The sequence below is a fragment of the Episyrphus balteatus genome, chromosome 2, assembly GCF_945859705.1.
Source record: "Episyrphus balteatus chromosome 2, idEpiBalt1.1, whole genome shotgun sequence".
NCBI lineage: Eukaryota > Metazoa > Arthropoda > Insecta > Diptera > Syrphidae > Episyrphus > Episyrphus balteatus.
The window spans coordinates 23,926,999-23,951,167 of NC_079135.1; the positions used below are offsets into that span (position 1 = coordinate 23,926,999).

General features: G+C 29.5%; 1 protein-coding gene across 4 annotated transcripts in view; it reads right to left on the bottom strand.

The window, feature by feature from the left end:
- The window catches only part of LOC129910828 (hippocampus abundant transcript 1 protein), a 104,579-nt gene that overhangs the window by 4,724 nt on the left and 75,686 nt on the right, over positions 1-24,169 (bottom strand). For 3 of the 4 annotated variants that reach the window (XR_008771556.1, XM_055988402.1, XM_055988403.1), the window contains exons 2-5: positions 11,490-12,613; positions 2,298-2,393; positions 1,910-2,242; positions 1,653-1,844 (exon numbers count right to left, since the gene is read on the bottom strand). Coding sequence is in view for 3 of the 4 variants with exons in the window: in XM_055988402.1 (XP_055844377.1) it covers positions 1,653-1,844; positions 1,910-2,242; positions 2,298-2,393; positions 11,490-12,233 (1,365 nt within the window). In the remaining variant the exon portion in view is untranslated. The remainder of the gene's footprint in view (positions 1-1,652; positions 1,845-1,909; positions 2,243-2,297; positions 2,394-11,489; positions 12,614-24,169) is intronic. The other variant, XM_055988404.1, reaches the window with a different exon arrangement.

The window sequence follows — 24,169 nt, forward strand, 5'->3', positions numbered from 1 at the left end:
TCATTAAACACCTATGAATGGTTCTAAGAACAGAAATTTAGTCATTCAACACCGAATAGCTTTCTTTTTATGTTCTGAACAGTCCAGAATAGACTCATTATTTTTTTATTTTTGCGAACATCTTAGTTTCTTAATCGCAGTATCTCGAAATGACTTTGACAAGCCGTTTGACTCGCAAGTCATAATGAGGCCCTTCACTAGGAACACATTTTCAATATTTTGGAAATAATTTCACCAAAATATGAATTGAATACTGTAATCAGTTATATAAAGCATGGCGATACAATAAAACAAGCACAGACAATTAATATAGTCTTTAGTTAAGATGAATTTGAAGGAGATTATTTATGCCCATTGGGCAGCGGAATTTTAGCACGGTTGAGGGCTAGCTCAAACCTCAGTCTAATTTCAACCACCTTTTTTTCTGAGTTAGATTATTTTTTGGGATTTAGAAAAGACTAAAAAAGAAGCAAAAGTTTTTAATCGTTGATTTAGATAGATCTTCAAACTCTTCAGGGCATGATTTCACATGCTATGAGAGCAGAGTCGATTCTCGATCTGTGAAGCCATGAAGTGATAAAAAGTTACTAAGGCTAACCACTATTCGAACTGTAAAAATGTTAAATATCGACCCGGGGCGGCTGAAAAGTTGAGGCAATACAGATACCCTGAAAAATGTCTCTAATTTGAAAAATCGGTATTGTCAATACTTTTTGAATGGAAAAAATTTCCCTATAAAAATCGCTATTGGCTATTAATTTTCTTCCTCGAAGTATTTCTGTTTTGATAGGGAACAAATCTTTTGAAGCAAAAATGTAAGTGTTTTTCTTTCAAAATATTTTAAATGCTTTGTAGTAAATATTAAATTATTTAAAAAGTTTGGATGATTTGATGGAGGAAACCCCGAATTTTGTTTTTGAATGAAAGAAAATTTGAGTTTTCAAAAATTTCCGATTGAGATTATTATCGGAATAATGAGAAAGATTCTCGAGAGCGAAAATGCATTCCTACGGAAATTTATCACATGAGATCAGCCATATGGCTGATACAATACGTGTAACAGAAATGTTTAAATAAATGCATTAAGTCAAACCACACCACTTGCATTTGTTTGAGTATTTGAGTATCGGTTGCTTCTATCAGAGCAGCACAAGGTTACATTTTTTTAAGCTACAAAATTTACCTTTGAATGGTTTTAACAGTTTAAAACTGTTAGTTAGAAATAAAAGACAAAGACTGAAGTGGAAAGCAGAAAAAAAAATGTGAATGTTGAAACTTTATTGGAGGAAGGTTCGTGTCAATCACAAATCTTATATGAACCGTACTCCAGACACGCTTAACACCGAATACCCAGTATGTATTGCTGCTTGCGAGGCGTACATAAAAATAAGTGGATGCAAAATTCACAAGATATTGCTCCTTTCGATTATTATTAACACTTGCTCTAGTCGAAAACAAATTCCTGAAATTAAGCCTTATCTTAGCTATTCCCCTGCCGAGATTGTAGGAAAAAGAGCTTTTCTCCCAAGTAATTTCCATTTGCCTCTTTTTAATTATTCTATTTTTGTACAAAATCAATTTCAAATGCAGATACGATATAGAACCCTCATTAAAATATCTAAATGGTATATTTTTTGTTTATTTATACTTACAGCAAATGGATCAGCTTGTTCCCAACTAATTGGTGCGCCCCATGATGAAGGTCGCACTTTCTCTGGCAAACTTTCTGGCACCGCAACCAGTATAAAGAATACATCTAACACAGCAATAGCGGTAGCTAAAGCTACCACTAATGTGTCACTGTACATTTCCATGAGCATTGCACCTAATGCTGGCGATATAACCTATATAAATACACAAAATTGTGTTATTTATACAAAATCAAGTTTTAATTAAAAATCTTATTTACCAAACTTGCGGCAAATGTTGCCGAAACCAGTCCATAAGCCTTCGATCGGTCTTCAACAGTTGTTACATCAGCTACATAAGCAAACACAACTGAAAATGTGACCGCAAATACACCGCTAATTGAGATCATGGCGAAAAACCACCAGGTGTTTATTGTCATCAATGGTATGGGGGCACATGTGAAAAATACCGTTATCAAGAGAAAGAATTTTCTCCCCCATATGTCGGATAGTGCTCCAATTAGTGGTGCACTTAAAAACGATAAAATACCCTTGATGCCCATTACCAGACCGTTCATTAGAAATGTATGATCCGGAAATGTTTGATTGAGGACCTGCAAAAAAAAATAAATTAGAGGAGGGGTGAGGAACTAAATAACATTTACTTACCGCTATCACGGGCATCGTTAGCAGACCCCATGCGAAAAATTCTAAAAATATCACAACCAAGGCATGGTATACACTAGGCTCTCCGATTCCAGAACTCTGTAAATAAGAAAAGAGACAACATAGTTTAATTAGGGTTTTTTTGCATGGAGGAGGTATTATAATTATGTGGATAAAGTAGATTCTGTTGGTAAACAATAAGAAAATGGGAGAGAGAGGGTGTTCCAAATAACTTGAAGATACTGCGCCATACCGCGACGACGCACAGTGGACCGACTTCATACATTTAGAAGTGAAAAATTCAAAACTTTTGTTTTTAGTTTTAAATTTTTAAGAGTTGTTTGCTGAAACGAAACTTAAAGATTTAAGTTATACATTAAAGATTGAACCTTATGTGACAGTTTATGCAGAGGAAAAGTAGGGATTTACGATTTTATGTACTACTTAAATATTTAAGTTTCGTTTCAGCAAATGGGTCTAATTCACTTAAAAAATTCATAAGAAATAGAAAAAAGTTAAAAAATTGTACCGGAATAGCTGGACCATCCATCTTTGCTTGGAAAATCTTTATTTGAATCTAAATAATAAAAACTCTTTAAGATAAAACACTTTGTCACTTAAAAGCCTTTATAACAACAAAGTAAAACTTCTTGTATCAACAAAATATAAATAATAGAATTTCTATAAAAAAAAAAAACAAAAAACAAAAATAGAGAATAAATAAAACATATAAGTCGTGTTTTTTCTAATACTCAGTATCTACTCATTTTTCATTTTATTCGCAAAACAATAATAAAAACTACAGAAGTAATGATTTGTTTTTTTTTTTTGTTTTTCAAATAAAATAAAAAATTGAGATTAAATAATGTAAAGGTTTTTTAAAGACCTAAGCTTTTTCTCTTAAATATTTTTAGTATGTCTTTTCTTCTTCAAAAATCTTAAGTTATAGTCAACGTATTTGGTATAATCTCATGGTCATTTGCGTTGATAGCAAATTTCAAAAAGTTCTTAACCGATCTCTTTCAAATTTTGACATTACGTTGTGTTTATAATTTTACCTCGTAAGTTCTTATATCGGTGAGATTTGTGAATTTCGGTGAGACACAGCGACCGTAAAATAACTTTTGGAGATTAGCTATTAAACATAAATGAAAATACGTGGACTTTTCAACTTAAGAATTCTCGAAGAAGAAAAGATATATTGAGAAGATTTAACATAAAAAACTTAGTTCTTTTAAAAACTTCATTTTTGATTTTCTATCGAGAATATCTCAAAAACGAGATGTTATAGAAATTTGCTGACTTCGGATTCCAGTTCGAGACACCAAAATCCTTCAGAAAAATATAATTTGGTTTGTGTAAGAAAAAACTTGTTGGCCAGGTGTAGTTGGCCAATAAAAACGTGAAAGACTTGTAAAAATATAAAAAAAATTAATCGCAGTTTTTTTAGCATCACCTTTAAAACTCATTTTCTTATCAATAAATTTGGTTAGTCAAGAAGTAAATGCATTTTAGGGGTAAGCAACAATCCATTATGGATAAGAAAAGAAAAAAGTTTGATCTAAGTCATCAGTTTTTTAACATCAAACTATATAGGGTTGATCCACTGTGCGACGCCACCGAGGAGTACTAGATTTGGATTCATTGTTAGCAGTTATACCATCATCATCATCATTAACACTGTGCGGGTTTATGCATATTTTTTTTAAATAGTTGTGTCATACTTTTGATCCACCCACTACGAGACGACAGAGCAACGATGTAATCACGAACTTCCCCCATGGCCATGAGTGGGGGTTGTTGATATTGTTGACGATGATGACAAAGTTGAAACAAAAGAAAGAACAGAAGAAAAAAAACATACCCTATTGTCTAGGAGGGATGAATAAATGCCTGCTGACACTGGGCACTCCTAATCTAGGCAAATTGTTTTTTTTTTCTATTTACTCTTTCTGATAGAATGACCAACTAACCTGAAACATTGTTTCGTTGTAATATCGCCGGAAGGTCATGATTATATTCACCGAGATATATACCATTTAATTTCAAATGTCGACACAAGGGTGCCACATATATCAGTCAACTGGCACACCCTGTGTAGCCTGAATTAAGATACATAGATGCTTATGTCAATCGAACTGATTTTCTGTTTTTTTTTCATATAGGTAGGTCGTATAGAAAGCAGGCGAGAGATAAATTTAGCAAATATTCTAAAACGTGGGTTGCATCAGTGCGGCTATAGAAAGAAGCTTTTATTTCCAGTTGACAGATCAATTTAAATAAATTAAACTAACGCACAAGTTTAAAAATAGAATTTAAACTTAAATAATAGAGAAGACATGCAGAAGAGTGACAAGGGTGCTGATGACATTGGTTTGGAGAGATGGGAGAAAACTCTTGTTTAGCCTATGCCAGCAATGAATTATGAAAGTGCCATTAGTTGTTGCGAGCGCATTTTAGTAGTTTTTTTTTTTATAACAACAACAATAAAGCATCCTTTCATCACTCTTGATTGTGCTTTTTTTTTTCTAAATAATGAATTGATGATGGAAGCATTTTCAATGAAATCTAACCCGAGGTGAATAACCTATGAAATTTGTATATACTCGGATATCAAGGAGATGTTTTTTGTTCTTCTTGTTCTTAAGACAAATTAGCAAATCTAGGTCGAGTGAATTTTTTTTTTACTGAAGAGAATTATCTTGAGGGTTTAATGTGAGTCAATCATTTCAATGCGGCAAGGGTTCTTCTATTCTCATCAATATAATGACAGTGAGTAGGGACTTGAAAGAATATCTAAGTAATTTTGAATGTTTAGATAGATGTTTGAAAGACTTGATAATTAGTAGGTTGTTCAAAACTGTATTGAAGAATAAGTTATTCAATATAAAAAAAAAGTTTTTACAAGCTGGGTCTTTTGGGATTAAAAGGGTTGATATTTTTGACAAGGCTGAAAAACAAAAACTTCAGTTCTAAAACCTATTAGCTCTTTAAACGTTTTTAAGTTAACTGAAAGAATTGGAAATTTATTTTCCCATCTGTAATGTGATTAGTCGTTTTTTTTTTTTTTTATCTGTCGAAGAGGTCATTCCATACCTAATTAATAAGAGTAAAAACAAGACGTTTGCCAATTTTCAATGATTTGGTATTTTTGTTTGTGGTAGAAATATAAGTTGTTGAAAATAAACTAAAATAAATTAAACTAAACAAAACTCAAATTTGTCAAATTTTTGTATGTACACCGAAAAAAAAATCAATATCAATTTAACATTTTTTAAATATCAGCCAAAAATGCTCTATAAAATGTGTTTTATGATATTTAAAATGTTAAAACAATATTTTTATTATCAGGATTATATTTAAATGTCACAATTTCTCATTCCAAATTATTGAAAAATATTAAATAAAAAATTCTTAATGTGTACTAATTAAAAGGCGCTTTGTGTTTTTTCGAAGTAAAATGAATGATTTACTGAGAAAATTTTATCGGCAATAAGATTTTACTTCACATAGTTTGGAAGAAAATAACAAAACAATTATATATATAATTATATATTATATATATATATAATATATATTATATATAATAGAAAAAATAATATCACAACTATTTTGTAAAGAATATTCTTTTCAGTAATTTTTTGAAAAAAGAAAGAAAATAGTTAAAATAATAAAAAAGAAAAGGAAAGAAATAGGTTTCATTATAATAAACTAATGTCGTTTTCTTAGGCCTAGGGAAAACATTTTATGAATTGAAAAGAAAAATTAATATTAATAACATATGAAGCATAATACACGAAGACGGAAGGCGCAGAAATCATCTTCCAATTTCCTTTTGATTTTCGTTTCGGTGCGTAACGCGCTTCTATACGTATTAATTTTTTGAAGACGCAACCTTGACAGTTATTTTCTTTGGTTTTATTTTGTTCTTGTTTTCGTATGACGACTTCTACAGGAAGACGTAGACGCACGAGATGCACATAAGAACAAGAGAGAGAGAAAGATCGATTTCTCCTGTGCTCTTATGTGCATCTTGTGCGTCTACGTCTTCGTGTAGAAGCAGACTATGTATTTTAATTTAAAAAAAAACACCAATATATACAAAAAAAACAACTCCCGTGCGGGGTCTATGTGCAACGAAAACTTTTGAATAAATTAAAAACGTTACTATACACGCAAATAATACACAACCGACGAAGCAGATTCCACAACCGACGAAATAAAATAAAGCAGAACAGCAAAAAAAAAAAAGAACAAGATCAAAGGGAAACGTCAAAAAGAGACACAAAATTTTTTACCGGAGACTCACGGTAGAAAATCTTCCTTCCCTTTTTTTCGAACTTTATTTCTCCTTTGCTCTTATGTGCGTCTCGCGCTTTGCGTCTTCGTGTAGAAGCGGACTTAGTTTTACTTTTGGTATATTTTTCATTATGCTTCGGTTCGGTTTTTCAGCCTAATTGACACACACCCTTAGTTTGATTTTATAATTGTGAAATAAAAATATCCCATCAACGCAGAAAAAATTGGATTTTTTTGTTATATGGCACAGGATTTTTTGTTTATTGATGAAGAACACTGGCGGAAAATTTTTTTTATTCGGTTTTCAATTTCATTTTGGAAAAAGTGAAGAATTAACGAAAAAATGGAAGAAATTTATCTGACGGAATATAATACAATAGAAAATATATTCATAATGGTTGTTTTCTGTTAATAACAAAAGAGTTTGAAAGAAAAACTTTTCGCATTTTTCAATTTTCAAACAAAATTTTAAAATGTCAAACTTCAAATTCATAAGTGTGTGTGCAAGTGCGTGTGCAAATCGGTGTAAATCTGACTAAAAATGTATAGTAAATCCGGGGTACTCCGTAGTACTAAAATTACTCCGGAGTAATTTTTTTTTTACACTTTTGTGGCGTCAAAGAACACGAAACCTTCAAAAGTGCAAAAATAAGTACTAAAAGGGTACTCTCATTGGAATGAAAGAAAACGACATAAACCGTAAAATCTAGTCAACATTGATATTTTAATTGTCAAACTGAAATTTTCACTAGCCACTTAAACTTAAAAAAAATGTCAAAATGATATTTTAATTGTCAAAGTGAAATTTTCACTATCCCATCTGAAATTAAAAAATGTCAAAATGATATGAAAAAATATCAAAATTGATATTTTAATTGTTGGACGACTTTTGTCACTGAAAAATGTTAATTTGATAGCTGTTATTATCAAATTTTTTTTTTTCGGTGATAAATGAATAAATTGGAGAAAATTAAAATTTTAAAGTTTTTAAGATTTGAGCTTCCTTACATTAACAACCTTCAATACTTATTCTAAATTAACAATAAATTACTGATATGTATTTACAGATAAACGTAGTTCACGATCTTTATCCGATTTCTGGTCTTTTTTTTTTACTAATTCTTACAAATTATATATGTACATTAGGGTGGTCCAATTTTTTGGTTTTTACATTTCCGTTGTTCCCCACTCAAAAATTGGTTGCATATGTGTTTTGTATTACACACGTGAAATTTCAGCTTTTTAGGTGAAGTGTAAGTGGGCGCTCAACAGGCTCAAAGTTTTTGCTCAGATGCATGTATAGCTGGGTCCTCATGCCTAGTAATTAACTCTTGTTTTGATTTATCAAGTGAATTAAGTTATGATGTGGTAAAGTTTTTCATAAAAAACCAATAGTTAAGTGATATTTTCACAGATAATAATTTTTGTTCATTTAAATTCGTCTGTAAGTATTTTTTGCTTAAAGTTATCAAAACAGAATTAATCAATGAAATACGAGCTAGTGACTCAAAACCAAAGAAACGTGAAAATCATTTACTTGGTTGTCGGGAACATGCGTGCTTATAATGTTTAATCCAAATTGCAACCTCAAGCCAAGTCCTAATACGATATAATCAGATATTAAGGGTAAGGTAAGGGTAACAAAGTCTAATATTCCAAAGCTGATGAGCGCCCTCTTCCTTTTAGTTTTGAAGGCTAAAACTTTCAGAATATGTTGGTATTGATGTCTGTAGCAAAATTATGGGTGGGGAACTAATGAATTATATGGTTTATTTTTTTGCCTTATAACGTGGACCACACTAATGTACATATATGTTATGTATACCAGGGCATTTAGGTTTTGACCCGGACATATTCATATACAGCATTTATGGATGGAAATTGTTGGCAGCAATAATATAAAGTATACAAAGTTTCAACGAATCTTGGATTTGGCCACCATCGTAAAAAAAACTGCAGTGTTCGGTAGAGCTACAGTCAACTCCCTCTAAGTCGAACTATCAAGGGGTACGAGTTACAGGGAAATTTGAGTAAGAGGGATTACTATATTCTTTTTTCTTCATTTTATTTTGTTCAAAATGGTGAAATGGGTGAAGGTTGTGTTTTTTTATAAGAGAATAAGAACTTTGTACAAGTACTAAAACACCCCGTTAAAATAATGGTAGATTTAAAAAAAATTGCTCAAAATATTTCGATGGTAAATTCCATCAAGAATATGCATGACATTGGTGAAAGGGTGTTTTTTATAAACAGATTTTATTTTTAGACTTTTTGGGCATACATCATAACCGGCGGAGTTTATACAAAATTTCACATACATATGTATACATTTATGATCTTTTTTTACCTTATAATTTCATAAATTTTCATGTAGTTCTGGCTTGAGTTACAAAAATTAAGTTTAGGTTTTTAGTAACTTTAAAGTTAGATTTGAATTCCTCGCATGGCGAATGTTATATCATACGGCGAACTTTGCTTTTTATGAATTCAGGCATTAAAGATCATATTTGGTACTCAGAAAAATAAAAAATTATACAAAAAATAGCAACTTGGCTAAACTGATGTCAAATTACTATTATTAAAATTTTGGCTTTCATAAAATTTAATCCAAATAAAAATTTTATATGCAAACAAAAACAAAACTATTTTTACTGTTGCCAACTAACTTAAAAGCACAAATATTAAATTTTTTGACATCGAATCTAGTCAGAAAAAGAAATCAATTCTTCTCTTTCGAAAATCTTTTAATAAGATTGAAAGTTGTTTGGCCCGAATAAGCAATACTATATTAAAGGCCAATTTTTAAATTAAAACGTTTTTTTTAAATATTGACACTATTGTTATTATGTGTGATCACTAGACTGGGCCAAAAAAAATAAAATATTTTTTTTTTGGAAATTAACTTCAAAAATCTTGTTCAGGATGATGAAAAAAAAATTTGGTGAAAATTTGAGCCGTTAAAAAAAATTTTAAGAGGTCTATCATCGGTGTTTTTTATTTTTATACATGATATGATGTTTTACAACAGAACTGCTAGACGATCAAAGTAAAAAAAATTTCTGTTCATTTTTTCTTATATAAAATTAAATTTCCTACAAAAAAGATCTAAATGAAAATTTTCGTCAGACGAGCCGTATTCGAGTAATTAAGCTTTTTAAATCGAAGTGTTTTTTCAATTTGCCTGTTTCACTTTGGAATTTTGTGATGAGCAAATAAGTGAATAGAAAAATAAAACCTCGACAGATTCTTATTATATAACCGTTTAGAAGATAATCGTATTCAAATCGCAAATGCATACTTGTCATAAGAAAACTATTGAAATCAGTGGGCATTGGTTTTGATACGAATATCTTCTAAACGGTTAAAGCAATTAATTTGCTGCCAAGGAACTTTTTATAGAACGTTTAATTCCCTACAAGAAAACATCTTGCTAATTTGAAAATATTGGATTTTCAGTGAATTAGAAAATTTTGAAATTGAAAATTGATTTTTTAATTTTTTTCTCGATTTAAATCGTGAATAACTTCTTCAAAACTCAATTTAGGGAAAATTACTATAAGACCTTTTTTGTAGAGAATTAAATTTCCTATAAGAATCTGTCGAGGTTTTATTTTTCTATTCACTTATTTGCTCATCACAAAATTCCAAAGTGAAACAGGCAAATTGAAAAAACACTTCGATTTAAAAAGCTTAATTACTCGAATACGGCTCGTCTGACGAAAATTTTCATTTAGATCTTTTTTGTAGGAAATTTAATTTTATATAAGAAAAAATGAACAGAAATTTTTTTTACTTTGATCGTCTAGCAGTTCTGTTGTAAAACATCATATCATGTATAAAAATAAAAAACACCGATGATAGACCTCTTAAAATTTTTTTTAACGGCTCAAATTTTCACCAAATTTTTTTTTCATCATCCTGAACAAGATTTTTGAAGTTAATTTCCAAAAAAAAAATATTTTATTTTTTTGGCCCAGTCTAGTGATCACCCCTTAATTTATGAAAGTCGTTGTGTAAACAACCAACACCAAATATGAACAAAAGTCTAATGCTTTATCTTCTGAACTATGATCAACTTTACCACTGTTCAATCAAACGAAAACTACGTGTTATAATTTTGATCACTCTGGTTATCAAAGATTTTGAGTGTTCAAACTAGAAACGACTAGAATCAATTGATTTATTTTGAATTTTATAAGTTTTGTTTGGGTTTATTGAAGTAATTAATTGCAATTGGAGAAAAAAAAATCAAGATGATGTTTCTTGTGAGACTTGCGAGAAAATTGCTATTGATGCAAATTATTAAATTGATATAAATGAGCACTGATAGAACCAGATGTGCTGTTATTGAAGTAACTGCACGATTTTGTATTATTTTTCAGACATTTAAACATATTTTGCGAAGTTTTGTGATATTTTACATCAATTTTGAACTGGAACTTCTTTAGTAAATAATTTTTTGACAGTGTGCAGTTTTCGAAAATTTAACTTTGAATAAGTAAGTTATTAATTAAACTTTTCAGAAATCAACCTTAAATTAAAGAAAATTTTGAAGTTTTTAAGCTTTCAAACTTTTTGTCTAAAGTTTAAATTTTTCAAAAGCAGTAACTTTTCAGCTTGTATATTAAAACATAAAATGTTGCAAATAAAAGTAACCTTAAAAAACATTTTCATTAATTGAAAAATTACCTTAAAAGGAAAGACAATTTTGAAAAAAATGGTGTTTTCGAACTTTTTGTCGAAAGTTTAAATTTTTCAAAAGCAGTAACTTTTTAACTTTTTTTTAGCAATTGTTGATGTTAAATTTTTTTGTATAAGAGAAAGTATACTATTAAAACATAACATGTTGCAAATAAAAGTAACCTTAAAAAACATTTTCATTAATTGAAAAATTACCTTAAAATGTGTAAATATCCTTCGTATAAATTCTACAATTCTAATTTTTGGTTTTGTTTGAATGACTACAGGAAGCGAATGCGGATGTGGCAATTGGCCATGTGATGCTGACTTCTGACGTTCACCCTTAAATCCAGAACGAAGTGAACTCCTTAAAGATAATGCAAACGATCTCTTACTACGAATAGAACAACTTCTAACTATTTCCGAATCACCCTTCCAAGCTCCGGCTTCGGCCGGACTTAACCGTGTGTCAGCAGGTGTCGCATCTGTGCGTAAACTAACATCCTGATCGATATCGACTTCTGTTGTAGTTGTAGCAATTGATTCTGATAAATTATCATCAGCAGCAGCGGCAGCAGAAGCAGCGCAGGTATGAAGCATATTATTACGTATCGAAGCGGGTATTGGAAGTTTGCGATGTAGGAAACGATTGTCAGGCGGATAATGACGATCAATCGGTGCTGTGGATGCAGTTGAAGTCGAACCGGATGCTGCTGACGATGTGCCGGGACTATCTTGAACTGCTACTAATGGAACGCAGGAAGGTATGGTATTGTCACTTGTACAGGCAATTGTTGAAGCGGTTTCACTATTTAAACTACTGCAGGAACATTCGGGCGACAGTGTATGGCATGATTCATCTTCTTCTTCGTCATCGTCATCAACATCGATGCTGCTGTCGCTGATGTCGGTTATGGACGGTGATACATAACTTTCATCGTTATTATTATTTGTCGTCATTTTGATAGAGTTTTTTTTTTTGTTTGTTGTTTTATTTTGAAATAATTAAGTTTTATTTGCTTTTTAGTTTAATTGCACACATTTATGCTTTAAGCTATCACATTCAAGATTAGCGTACTTTTAGTTTGCATTTCAATCTACTTTAGACACAAATCACAGATAACTTAAACAAAATATATATTTAAATATTTTTTGTTAGAGGAAACTTAGTTTGGTTTTTTGTTATTGTTCTTTGAATTTTTTTTTTGTTGAATTTAAAGCTGAATTTTTTATTTAAATTATTTTTTGAAATTTTGTTATTAGGCACTTTGTCTTATCATCTGACTGAAGACCGACCAAAATAAGCACTTTGGTTCATTTTTTGTTTATTATTGTTTTATCTGGAATAATATATTTTTATTTATTTAGAAATTACTTCGCAGTTTTTTAACTTGACGACTTGAATATCACTCCAGAGTTGTATGTAAATTGTTTTCCATTTAAACCTTGATCTTAACGAAATTGTGTTTCGAAAAAATTTAAAGTATTTATTTTTGAAGTTTTTCTATAGAAAAAGGGTTACGTATACGCCACAGTGACCCACTTTAATATAACAATAAGTTGAGAACTCTTCATCAATAAGTTTTAATATATTAAAGATGAACATAATTAATAATTTGTATAGTGAAAACAAAATTGATGGGCCACCCTAAAGAAAATTGGTACCATTTTAAAAGTGTTCTTTCTCGCTAAAAAATTTTATCAGAATACCAATTTTTACTTGCTCTATAGGGCAAGTATTGGTTTCGTGTAGAAAAAAAAATTTGAGGTTTTAATCAAAACTAACATTACGATGATGGAGAAGATAAAAAAAGTGGTTTTCGTCATGCCGTCCGTCGGTCTGTGCGTCCGTGCGTCTGTGCGTCCATCTGTAAATCGAGCTAGGGCCTAAACGGATGGATGGATTTGCTTGAAACTTGGTACAGATGCTTTTTAGGTTATTCCCTAGGACCGATTTTTTTTATTTTTTTTTAATATCTCCTTTTTAACGCATATCTCCCATATAACGTTTTCGAGGTATTGCAACTTTCTCGAAAACGGCTCTAACGATTTTGATTAAATTTGGTATACGTAATAGACTTATTGATTCTTACAAAACGGAGAACGGAAATATGGCGTTGCCGTTTTTCAAAAATTGACATGTTTTTTAAGTTCATATACATCAAAGCATAAGTCAATTTTATTCAAAATTTACAGACATCATAGGTATTGAAGTGTAAAATGTAAAAAAAATTAAAAAAAAAAAGTTTTTCAAAAAATATTTTAAAAATTGAATTTTTTTAACTTTCGATTTTTTTTTTTTGTTTTTATTTTTTTTTTTCTCCACAAAATCTTAAATTTCCAATAGATATTTAAGATAAAGATACTTTGAACTACAAGAGCAAGTACGTGCGACCCAGTCGTGCATTTTATTTCAAAGAGCAATTGGTAATATTCTGATTCTTGTTCTTTAAGTAAGAGACTATTCATAAAGAGTCCAATAACTTTTTACATGATGGTCGAGGCATGTTGGTATTAATTTTTTTTTCGATCGGGCGTTAAGAAATACCTCGAAATTATGTATCATATTAATAAAAATATTTCATTACCTAAACTATGATATGCAACAAAGCGAATGCAACACAGAAAAACTCTTGTATCTACCCTTCCGGATGGAATACAAGGTGGCCCAATATCTCAAAATAACTCTTATATTGAGTACTACCAACGATGTAAATTTCATGCTTTTATCAAAAAGTGCACAATTGAGCTGTTTTTTTTAATGCTAAGCCGCCTCACTATTAGGCATTTTACGCGAATCATTGGCTTTTTGGGACCAATTATAGATTTTACTGTCTTTTCAACAAAAAAAAAACACCCTATCTACCACCCAATTTTTTTATAGACTTTTTTGATCCTTGGTTTGATCCCAAAAGCAAACAATTTTTTAACAATTTTTTTTAATTTGTTGATTTTATGTAGGTACTATTTTACTTGTACAAATATTCACCTTAAAATTTTTTAGGCCCGAATATAAGAAACCAACAAAAGTTTTAGAAGTAAGTTCTTGCATGTTTTGACTCAAAGAAGCTACCTTTATCTTTCTTAGTCAATTTTCTTATCTTCATTTTTTGGCAACTCAAAAATACTCAAATCACGCGTATTTCATATACACGTGCATTTTTAACATGTTTCTTACTCATCCATCTCTCATCCTTATTATGTGTCATTGCTTGAAGAGTTTTAATCAATATACAACAAAAGCACTCATCACACGTGTTGGGATATTACATAAATTAGAAGCCAAATTGAATTTGGCTTTCATATGGAGCATACATAAAGTCACAAAATAATAAGATTAATTCTCATGATTCATGTAAAATGAAACATGGCACGTACAATGTTGTTGTCTAGATTCTAAACTTTTATTGTATCTTTTTTCCAAAAAAAATATAAAAGGAAACACAAAAAAAAATTTCTAACGACTTGGTACTCTGAAAGTAAAACAATGTTTTGACTTTAAAAGGTTAAAAGAATATGAAAAAGTCAATGAACTTTGAGGCTTATTAATATTAAATGGGATTTTGTGGGTAACTAAGAAACCTAAGGATACAATTATGAGGAAAACAATTAGTTCCTGAAAAGTAAATCAAGTTTGTAGTGGAGTAACTAAAGCTTAAAAATTGGCAATATTAGGGAACCCGGCCGAACAGCTTTGATTTTGATGATCTTTTTTTTCAAACGTCGGTAATAAGAAATACTTTAAAGTCTACAGATTAAAAATTGCCGGTGTTGCCGTTTTGATTTTTTAAATTTAATTGAAGATTTTTGTGAACAAAAACAAATTTTTTTCAAAAATTTTTCTTAAATTTCATAAATTAACTGATGCCAAAAAATTGTCTAGGAAATTCAAGGAAAAAAATATATGGGAGTGAGGGACAATCTTCCATAGTTCAAGCAATAGATACAATTTTCTTATTAATTGACTTCAAACACAAAAAAAAATATTTGAACACAACGGCAACACCTACAATATTCAAATATACATTTTTTAAAAGCTAGAAGCTTAGTAATATATGTAAAATTAAAATTAAGTTAATTGAATGAACGGCTTTTGAAAGAATGGTAATTGAACTCAGATTTTTGAAACAAAAAAATTATTGAAAAAATTTTAATATGTCGTTTTTTAAACTTGGTCGTAATATAAAATGCATTTATTTTCAAATTTTTTTGGACGCATTTATTATGATTTTAAATTATAAAAGGAAATGTCAATATGTATTACGGTTTATGAAAAAAATTAAAAAGTATTTTATTTTCGAAGAACTTTTTTTAATAAAAGTTTTGAAAAAAAAATGTAACTTATTTTTTTTTTTAAAGTTCAACATCTAAACATAAAATTATTTTTTATTCATTTAATAACCCTTACTGTTGAAAGTTAAATAGCAAAAATTTAAAGTTCCTATTTACCACAGTCTCTGAGAAAATTAATTATTTCAATGCAAAAATTCAGTTTTATTAAAAAAAAAACCATTGAAATTGAAGTAATTTTTCATTTTTTTTTAAAAGTGTGATATATTTTACCTTTTTTGCTTCGAAATTCAACTGATAATATTTATGGCCAAAAATTTTTTTTAAATAAATTCATATTTTATTAGAAAAAGTTTGGAAAAAAGTCATTTTAAATTTTTCTAATAACATTTTTTTTTTTAATTCTGAGTTTGAGGACCATTTTTTCAAAAAGTCTTGATCAAATTTAGTGGATTTAAATTCAAGAGATAAGAATGAGCTTTTGGCTTTTTAAAAATGTATCTTGAAATATTGTAGGTGTTGCCGTTGTTTTCAAAATATTTTTTTTGTGATTGAGTTCAGAATATTAGAAAATTGCATTTATCCTTAAATTACCTAGAGAATCTTTTGCTATCATTTGTTTTATGAAATTTAAGCAAAAAAAATGGTTTTGTTAAAAAAAAATTTAATTTTAATTTTAAAAAATAATACGGCAACACCGGCAATTTTTAATCTATAGACTTTAAAGTATTTTTAATTACCTACGTTTGAAAAAAAAAATCGTCAAAATCAGAGCTGTTCGGCCGGGTTCCCTAATAATTTGCTTTAGTTACTCTACTATTGAGTTTAATGTGAATTTGATTTTGTTTTTATTGAAGGGAGGTTTATCACTAGATTTTCTATAAAACTTTGTTTAGAAAAAATATTCACAACTTAATCTTAACGATGATGAATCCTTACACATCAACATCAGAAACATTTTTAATGGATTCACCTACGAGGAGTTGTATTTAATTACATTCATTCAAGAGAGAGAACTTAAAATATCAAAGAACCATTTTTTTTCTGTTCAAGTAAAACGGAGAGTAGGTGGGCTAATTGAATAAATGAAATTTCTTGTGTTTGACAATATCAAGAAATAAGTTTTTTGCCTGCCATTGTCTAAGATTATAATAATGTATTTGTGTTTATCAGAAAGTAAAATACTACGCACGCAATATTGTAAGCTAATTGGGAATAAGTTTTATGTGGAGTGACACAAGGCGGTGTCCTGTCACTGATATTATTTTTTATATGGACTCGATTTTGATTAAATTTTAAATTTGTATTTCATACTTATAGACCAGGGTCGATAATTTTTGAAACCAAAAAAAATCATAGTAGAATGAAACCCATTGGAAAAGGAGGTGAATATGATGAAAATTAAAGGAAAAATAAATTACGGGCGAGCCGAGTTCGGGAAGTGGATGGGTTGAGTTTTTAATGGTAAAAAATGGTATATCTCGATTTGCGGCAATACTACAAATCCTACAGAAAAAAATTGTATGGCAAAGTTGTAGGTAATAAAAAGATCTACAACTTTTGTATCAACAATTTTTTCACATAACCTCAAAATTTATGTGAAAAATTCAAAAAACCGAGTTTTTCGTTTTTTATTTTTATCTTTTTCAAAAAGAAAAATTTTTCTACGAAATTTGGTAAAAACTTACATTATTATGTCCCAAATACACTGTAATTTATTTGATTTATAATATTAATTTGTTTACCTTATTTTGACTTAAAACCAAAAAAACACCCTAATTTTCAATCGAAAATTCACGTGTCAAAATATCAGCTTTTTTCAAAAAGTCGGTGGGCATTTCGTTCGTTAAAATGTCTATTTTCTGTTGGTGTAAAAAAAAATTTACATTAGTATACTATAGAACATGTTCTCGTAAAATTCAAAAAATGAAAAAAGCTTCAATTCGAAAAAAATTTTTTATCATTGTTTACAATTTTGGCCTATTTATTCAAATTTACAGTTTAATTACTCAAAAAACGTAAGATTTCATGTAACATTGATAAATCTTACTTTTTTTGAGTAATTAAACTGTAAATTTGAATAAATAGGCCAAAATTGTAAACAATGATAAAAAATTTTTTTCGAATTGAAGCTTTTTTCATTTTTTGAATTTTACGAGAACATGTTCTATAGTATACTAATGTAAATTTTTTTTTACACCAACAGAAAATAGACATTTTAACGAACGAAATGCCCACCGACTTTTTGAAAAAAGCTGATATTTTGACACGTGAATTTTCGATTGAAAATTAGGGTGTTTTTTTGGTTTTAAGTCAAAATAAGGTAAACAAATTAATATTATAAATCAAATAAATTACAGTGTATTTGGGACATAATAAGGTAAGTTTTCACCAAATTTCGTAGAAAAATTTTTCTTTTTGAAAAAGATAAAAATAAAAAACCAAAAACTCGGTTTTTTGAATTTTTCACATAAATTTTGAGGTTATGTGAAAAAATTGTTGATACAAAAGTTGTAGATCTTTTTATTACCTACAACTTTGCCATACAATTTTTTTCTGTAGGATTTGTAGTTTTGCCGGAAATCGAGATATACCATTTTTTACCATTCAAAACTCAACCCACCCACTTCCCGAACTTGGTTCGCCCGTAATTTATTTTTCCTTTAATTTTTATCATACTCACCTCCTTTTCCAATGGGTTTCATCCAACTATGATTTTTTTGTACTTTTTAATGTTTTTGAAGGCATCGGCACTGGTCTATTAATGAACAACTTATTGCCAATTGCCACAATATTCGACGAATGGCTACGCAAGTTTTAAAAACAAGAAAAAGGAAGCAAAAGTTGACAAAATGTCAGCAAACTTTGTTATGTCCTTGATTTCTTGGTAAGAAAAGTTTTTTTTTTTTACTCAATTTCAGTTCATGGAAAGATTACCTCACTATTTTGTAATGGAAAATAAGATGAGGAATTGATAGTACTTTAAAAAAAAATCCATAACTGTATCTTCCACAGAAAAGAACACGGAATTTTATTGAATAATTGCAAAGAAGTTCATATTTATTGTCCATTACCCCGCGTCTAGACAAAGCAATTCCTACAATATTCTACCCACGAACAAAAATAACTACAAAACGAATTATTCATTCAGATGTAAGAACTTTCATATTTTGTTCTGGCATTAAAATTGGTGGTCTTGGTGGAGATGTTATACGAAAATTTCTCTTAGAATTTATACTTGAGGTGAATTTGTAATGTTGTTAAAGAATGATTCCAGTGAACTTAGTTTTGGGGTTTCATGTTTGATATTTCAAAGAGAATACTTATCATATAGTCAGAAGTTAGTCACCTACGTTCAGTATTTAATAAATATCAAAAGTTTGAACTTTTATTTTAAAAGAGGGTAAAGATAAACTTTAACAAATTGTATGACCTTTTGAGGCGAGTGTGTAGAAAAATAGCATGTTCCATTATTTTGATATTTGAACAAATAATTGAGAAATACAAAACAAATGGGTTTCTAAATAACAACTGTGTCCTTTTAGCTTACAGTTGTTTTATAGGAATAAAAATATTTATTATTACTTTGAAATCTCAATTCATCAAATGAGAAGAATGCATTTCTAAAGCATAAAGCGTATTTTCGTGGTTTTCAATTTTAGGCATGCATTATTAAGTTTATTGAAAATTATCGTTAGGTCGAAATTCTGTCGGAATCAATATTCTGCTTTCAAAATTTATTTCATAATTATTGTTTTATTAATTTGTATACTCATATTCTCAAAAAAACACAATTTTGGATTTTTAAAAAATATTTCGAAATTTTTTTTCGAAAAATCAATTTTTTGAAAACGGGTTCACGAAAAATTTTTAAATTTTGTTTTTTTGTGTAAATTAATTATTTCTTCAAAATGGCATACCAAGTTTTTTTTTGAAAAATGTTAGAAAATTTTTATAAAAAATTTTTTTTTATTTAAACGACTATAACGATTTTCGAAATTTTTTTTCTAAAAATACCTTTTTATCTAAGAAATAAAATGGCATACTTCGTTTTTTTCATAAGATCATTTAAAACAGTCTTTTATAAATTATAAAAACAGATTTTATTTTTTTACACTACTTATGAAATTTCTTCAAAATTTCAAATTTTAAATTTCTTGAATAAAACGCTTGAACATTAGAGTTACTTTAAGCTTAAGAGCAAGTACGTGCGACCCCAGTCGTGCAATATTTTTTTTTTTTTTTGAAAACGGGCCGGAGTTATTTTTGCAACTTTAGTTTTATTTCCAAATAAATTATTCTTTACGATTTTTTTTTATTATAATAAAAATTTATATGTGTTAATTTTTTGATTAATTCCTCCTTTCGTGACCTTTTTCAGTAAAATATATTTTTTTTTCTTCATTATATTCTAATTTGTACTAGTCGACGTTTCGGGTATGCTTATACCTTTCTTCAGGAGTCTATTAAAAAACATGTCTTAAAAAAATTAGAAAAGCAATAAATTATCTATACTAACAATATTCGTGTTAAATATATTAAATATATGTTAACCACTAAGGTTTCTAAGCTTCTTGGAAATTTGCTTGGTTTTGTTTTTAATTCAAAATCGAAAAGTTTTGATTTTTAAAAACTTATCTGCCGTCGGGTTTTCGACTTTTAGGCATGCAAAAATTCTAGCACCTTCAATTTTCAACAGATTTTTGTTTTGAACCCATTAAAAAAAAGAGACATTCAGACCTTTCGTTTGACTATACTTTTTACCATTTTTTCCACTATGGCCTCGATTTTAAGCATATATGTATTCGAATTCGGTTGAAATTTGGCTGAAAAAAAATATTGAAAATGCTGAATTTCATGAAAAACTAACGTGCAATCGTTGATTGAACGGAATAAATATTTGTTATTGAAAACGTTTATTTTTTTTTTCTCGGCCGATTTCAACCGAATTTCATAAAATAATATATCGTTTTGACAGAAATCATTACAAAAATCGTTCTCCCTTTTTCTTTTCCCTATTTCTCCATCCTTAATTTTCTGCTAACAGTTTTTTTTTTCAACGAATTACTCTGTGTAAAACATTTTTGTGAGAGTTGTTGTTTATGAGGAACTCTGTATAAAAGAACGAAGTGATGTAGCATAAAACAAGAAACAGGGCGATGAAACTCCTTTTAGTATTTTTTTAACGTTGGTATTGATTACAATAAATAGGCCAAAGGTTTAACTTAAAAAGACGTTTACATAAATCACTACTAAATCCTTGAACTTCTTTTTCAACTTTAAAACAATTAATCGTTTTTTTTTTTTATTTAATTAAAATAGCTTAAGGGGGGAAATCCCTCTGGAATTTTTTATTTTTGCATTATTTTTTTTTTTTGCGTAATAAATTTATTTATCAACCGAAGAAACTATTTTCAGTGGTCTTAGCCTTAAATGAAGCCTCAAAAGTGCCTAGATAGTCCCGAAACCAATGCGCTCCAAACCTACCATAGTACGAAAACGAAAACTTTAAACGCTTTTTTTTCGAAACTAGTTTTTTTCCGCGCCGTGCAATGTAACTCAAAAACTAATGAAGCTTTCGACTTGAAATTTGAAGCAAATTACTCCTTAACTTATTGGCCACAACATGAACCTAAAAGTTGAATAAAATCTGTACAGTAAATATTTTTTTAACTACTTCTTTGTAAAAAAAACATGGTTTTTTTCGTTTTTTGGATTTCTAATTTTTATTTTTCATTAAAAAAAAATAAATTTAGGTTCATGCAATGCGTACTAATATCATCTAACGGAAAAAAATTTCTTTTTTGATTTAAGATTATTTCTTGGACCTGTGCATTGCACGGCGTAAACTAGAGGCGTCAACTTTGAAGGGCTCCAGAGCCGCCATTTTGTTATTTTTTCATTTCAAAAAAAAAATTTTTCAATACTTAATAATGTCAGTAATATCTTGTCTTTTTCCAAATTTCAATAAGTGCTTTCAGTTTTTCATAAAAAAATATTGAAAAAGGTGTCGTCCAGAGGGATTTCCCCCCTTAAAATATGAAGCACAAACTAATAAGTAAAAGCCATTAGATTAATGTTTTTACTGCGCGGCGAATGTTCATAGTCATAATAAATAAAAATCTTTATTAAATAAACATTCACCTACTATCCTACTTTTCAAATTCAATAAATCCTATACATTTAGTTCAGTGCTCAATTTTATAATTTACGAACAATAAAATCCATATAAAATACCCACAATGCAGTAGTACCAAATTAATTTTATTTATGGCGCCGGTGTATGGCGTGTGGTGCACTTTCTACTGTGTCGGTCGTTGTTGTATATTGAGTGGGAGTGTGTTTAATTAAAAAATTTTCACTCAACTCTCTCAAACAGAAAATTTTATACCTCTCCCACAGATTTTGTGTAAAATTTTAGTGCGTTTTTCGAATAACATCAATATCCTTAACGACCCTTTTTCATACACACAGAACGAACGCACACACACATATAAAATCTACCTACATAAAATATCTGCATTTTTCCAATGAAAAACTTCTTGTCTGACACAAAACCAACTGAACCATATACCTCCAATTTACAACACTGACGCCACCTACATTCGAAAAAGTCTACATTATTTCAAACAAACTTATTTGAATACCTATACAAAGTGGGGGTTCTGTAAAAATATAATAACGAGAAAGATATAATCATCATACCCCCCCTCCCCCCCCCCCCACAAAATAAATGTGTGTGCTGTGTGTATATCCTTGCACAACATGTTGCAATGCAGCCCCCAAATACCAACATACAAACATACGATCGGAAACAAGATAGCACATTTGGTCCTTTGCCAAACACTGGGGTTGGATAAGGACTTTTTTTTTTGTTTTATTTAGTATTTTGCTTTGTTTTGTGGTATACTTCCGGGCTCATAAGTAGTTGACAATAGTTTTTTTCTTTCTTTTGTTGCATACCTACAGAGGTGAGGTCCTTGTTTATATAGTTTGACTCTATTTTAATCAATAAAAAAGCATATAGAAAAACCAGTTTTGCATTTAAAGGACAATAGATCATTACCATGTGACTGAACACACACGCTACAAAGTAGACACATTTAAGCAAACAAAATAAGGACTAAAGGTCAATTATTGGCGCTCGAGCGGATATAGTGTTTAAGTTGGCTCTAGGCACACAAGGACACCGCACTTAGCAGGGTACAGCTTTTTGATGGTGAGGAAGGTGGATGGAAAACGTGATGTATTCAAAGTCATTCGCTAAAAATGTCAAAGTGTCCTTTTTTAACTACATGTATGCCTACCGCACTAATGCATGTACATATGTTGGAAATTGTTGTTGTTGTACAGAGCGGCCTCAATTTTTTAAGATTCTTGTTTTTTTTTTAGATGAATCCTTAAACAATTTCCTATGAAGAAAACGCGCAGTTAAAAATCAAGATTTGACATTTGAGTGGGAGGAAAGTGTGTTAAGTGGCATTGTGTGTGCACAAAGGCATACCAAAAAAAAAAAAAAACCAAAGAGGATTCTCTTCAGACTTGTAAAGATATTTCTAGACCCACTCAAGTGTCGGAAAAGATAGCTTTTTAGAATGTTAAAATGTGGTGAATTCAAACTATTTTATACATACTCTTGTAAAAGAATTCTCAGCAAGATGCAGCACATTGGTATTAAATTAATAGGGTAGATAGAACATTTTACAATTTCTAACACGTGTTTTTTTTTTGTGGAAAAAGGAAGAGTGAATGTGTGTTTGTGTCAGGACATGGGCTTCGGCAAACATAATACATATGTTGCGAGAACAAAGAAGATAATCCCAAATGAGATTAAGCTTAAGGAGAAAGTGAAAAACTAGACATTGCGGGAGGGTCAAATTATGTAAAAGGGCGGGACTGTTGAATTCTGGGGGTGATATCGATATAGAAAAGTTAAGGCGTTTTCAGGTATTAAGCAATCAAAGATGATGCAAGTGAAAAAATTGAAACAATCGACTGGTCTGAAGAAAAAAAGTTTCATCGTAGCGTCCGTCAGTATAATTTTTACGACTTAAAAAAAAAATTGTTGCATATTTATAGGAGGATATAATGCCATAAATCGCACTCGAATGCTCATTAAAATTTTGAGGTATTAGCTTATATCTTTTCTTCATACTTTGAAGTCAATTAACCAATGGATTTAAGTGCTGGCTGTTTTTATGAGTGGGCAGATAAATACTTGTATCCTGTCTCAAAGATGATTTCGTAGGCAAAGTTACATTTCTTTTTTTTTTTCTTTTTTTTTCAACACAAAAATAGTATTTTGTTTTATTTATAATAATACTCATCACTAACTTCCTAATCAAATTATATTTGTCATATTTTAAAGCCTTTTATTTCTGTCATAACATATAATTTATAATGCCATAAAATTCCTTGAGAGGTGCTAAAAAGAACAATATTTTAACAACTTAACGATATTTTTGACACGCATGAAATATTAATTTTATTCAGTGATAAACATACATATTGAAAAAGAAAACACTGTCGTCACACCCAACCAAAACATTTTGCAATTAAAAAAAAAAATATTTTTTATCTAATAGTGGAAGTGTTGTAACTTTTTC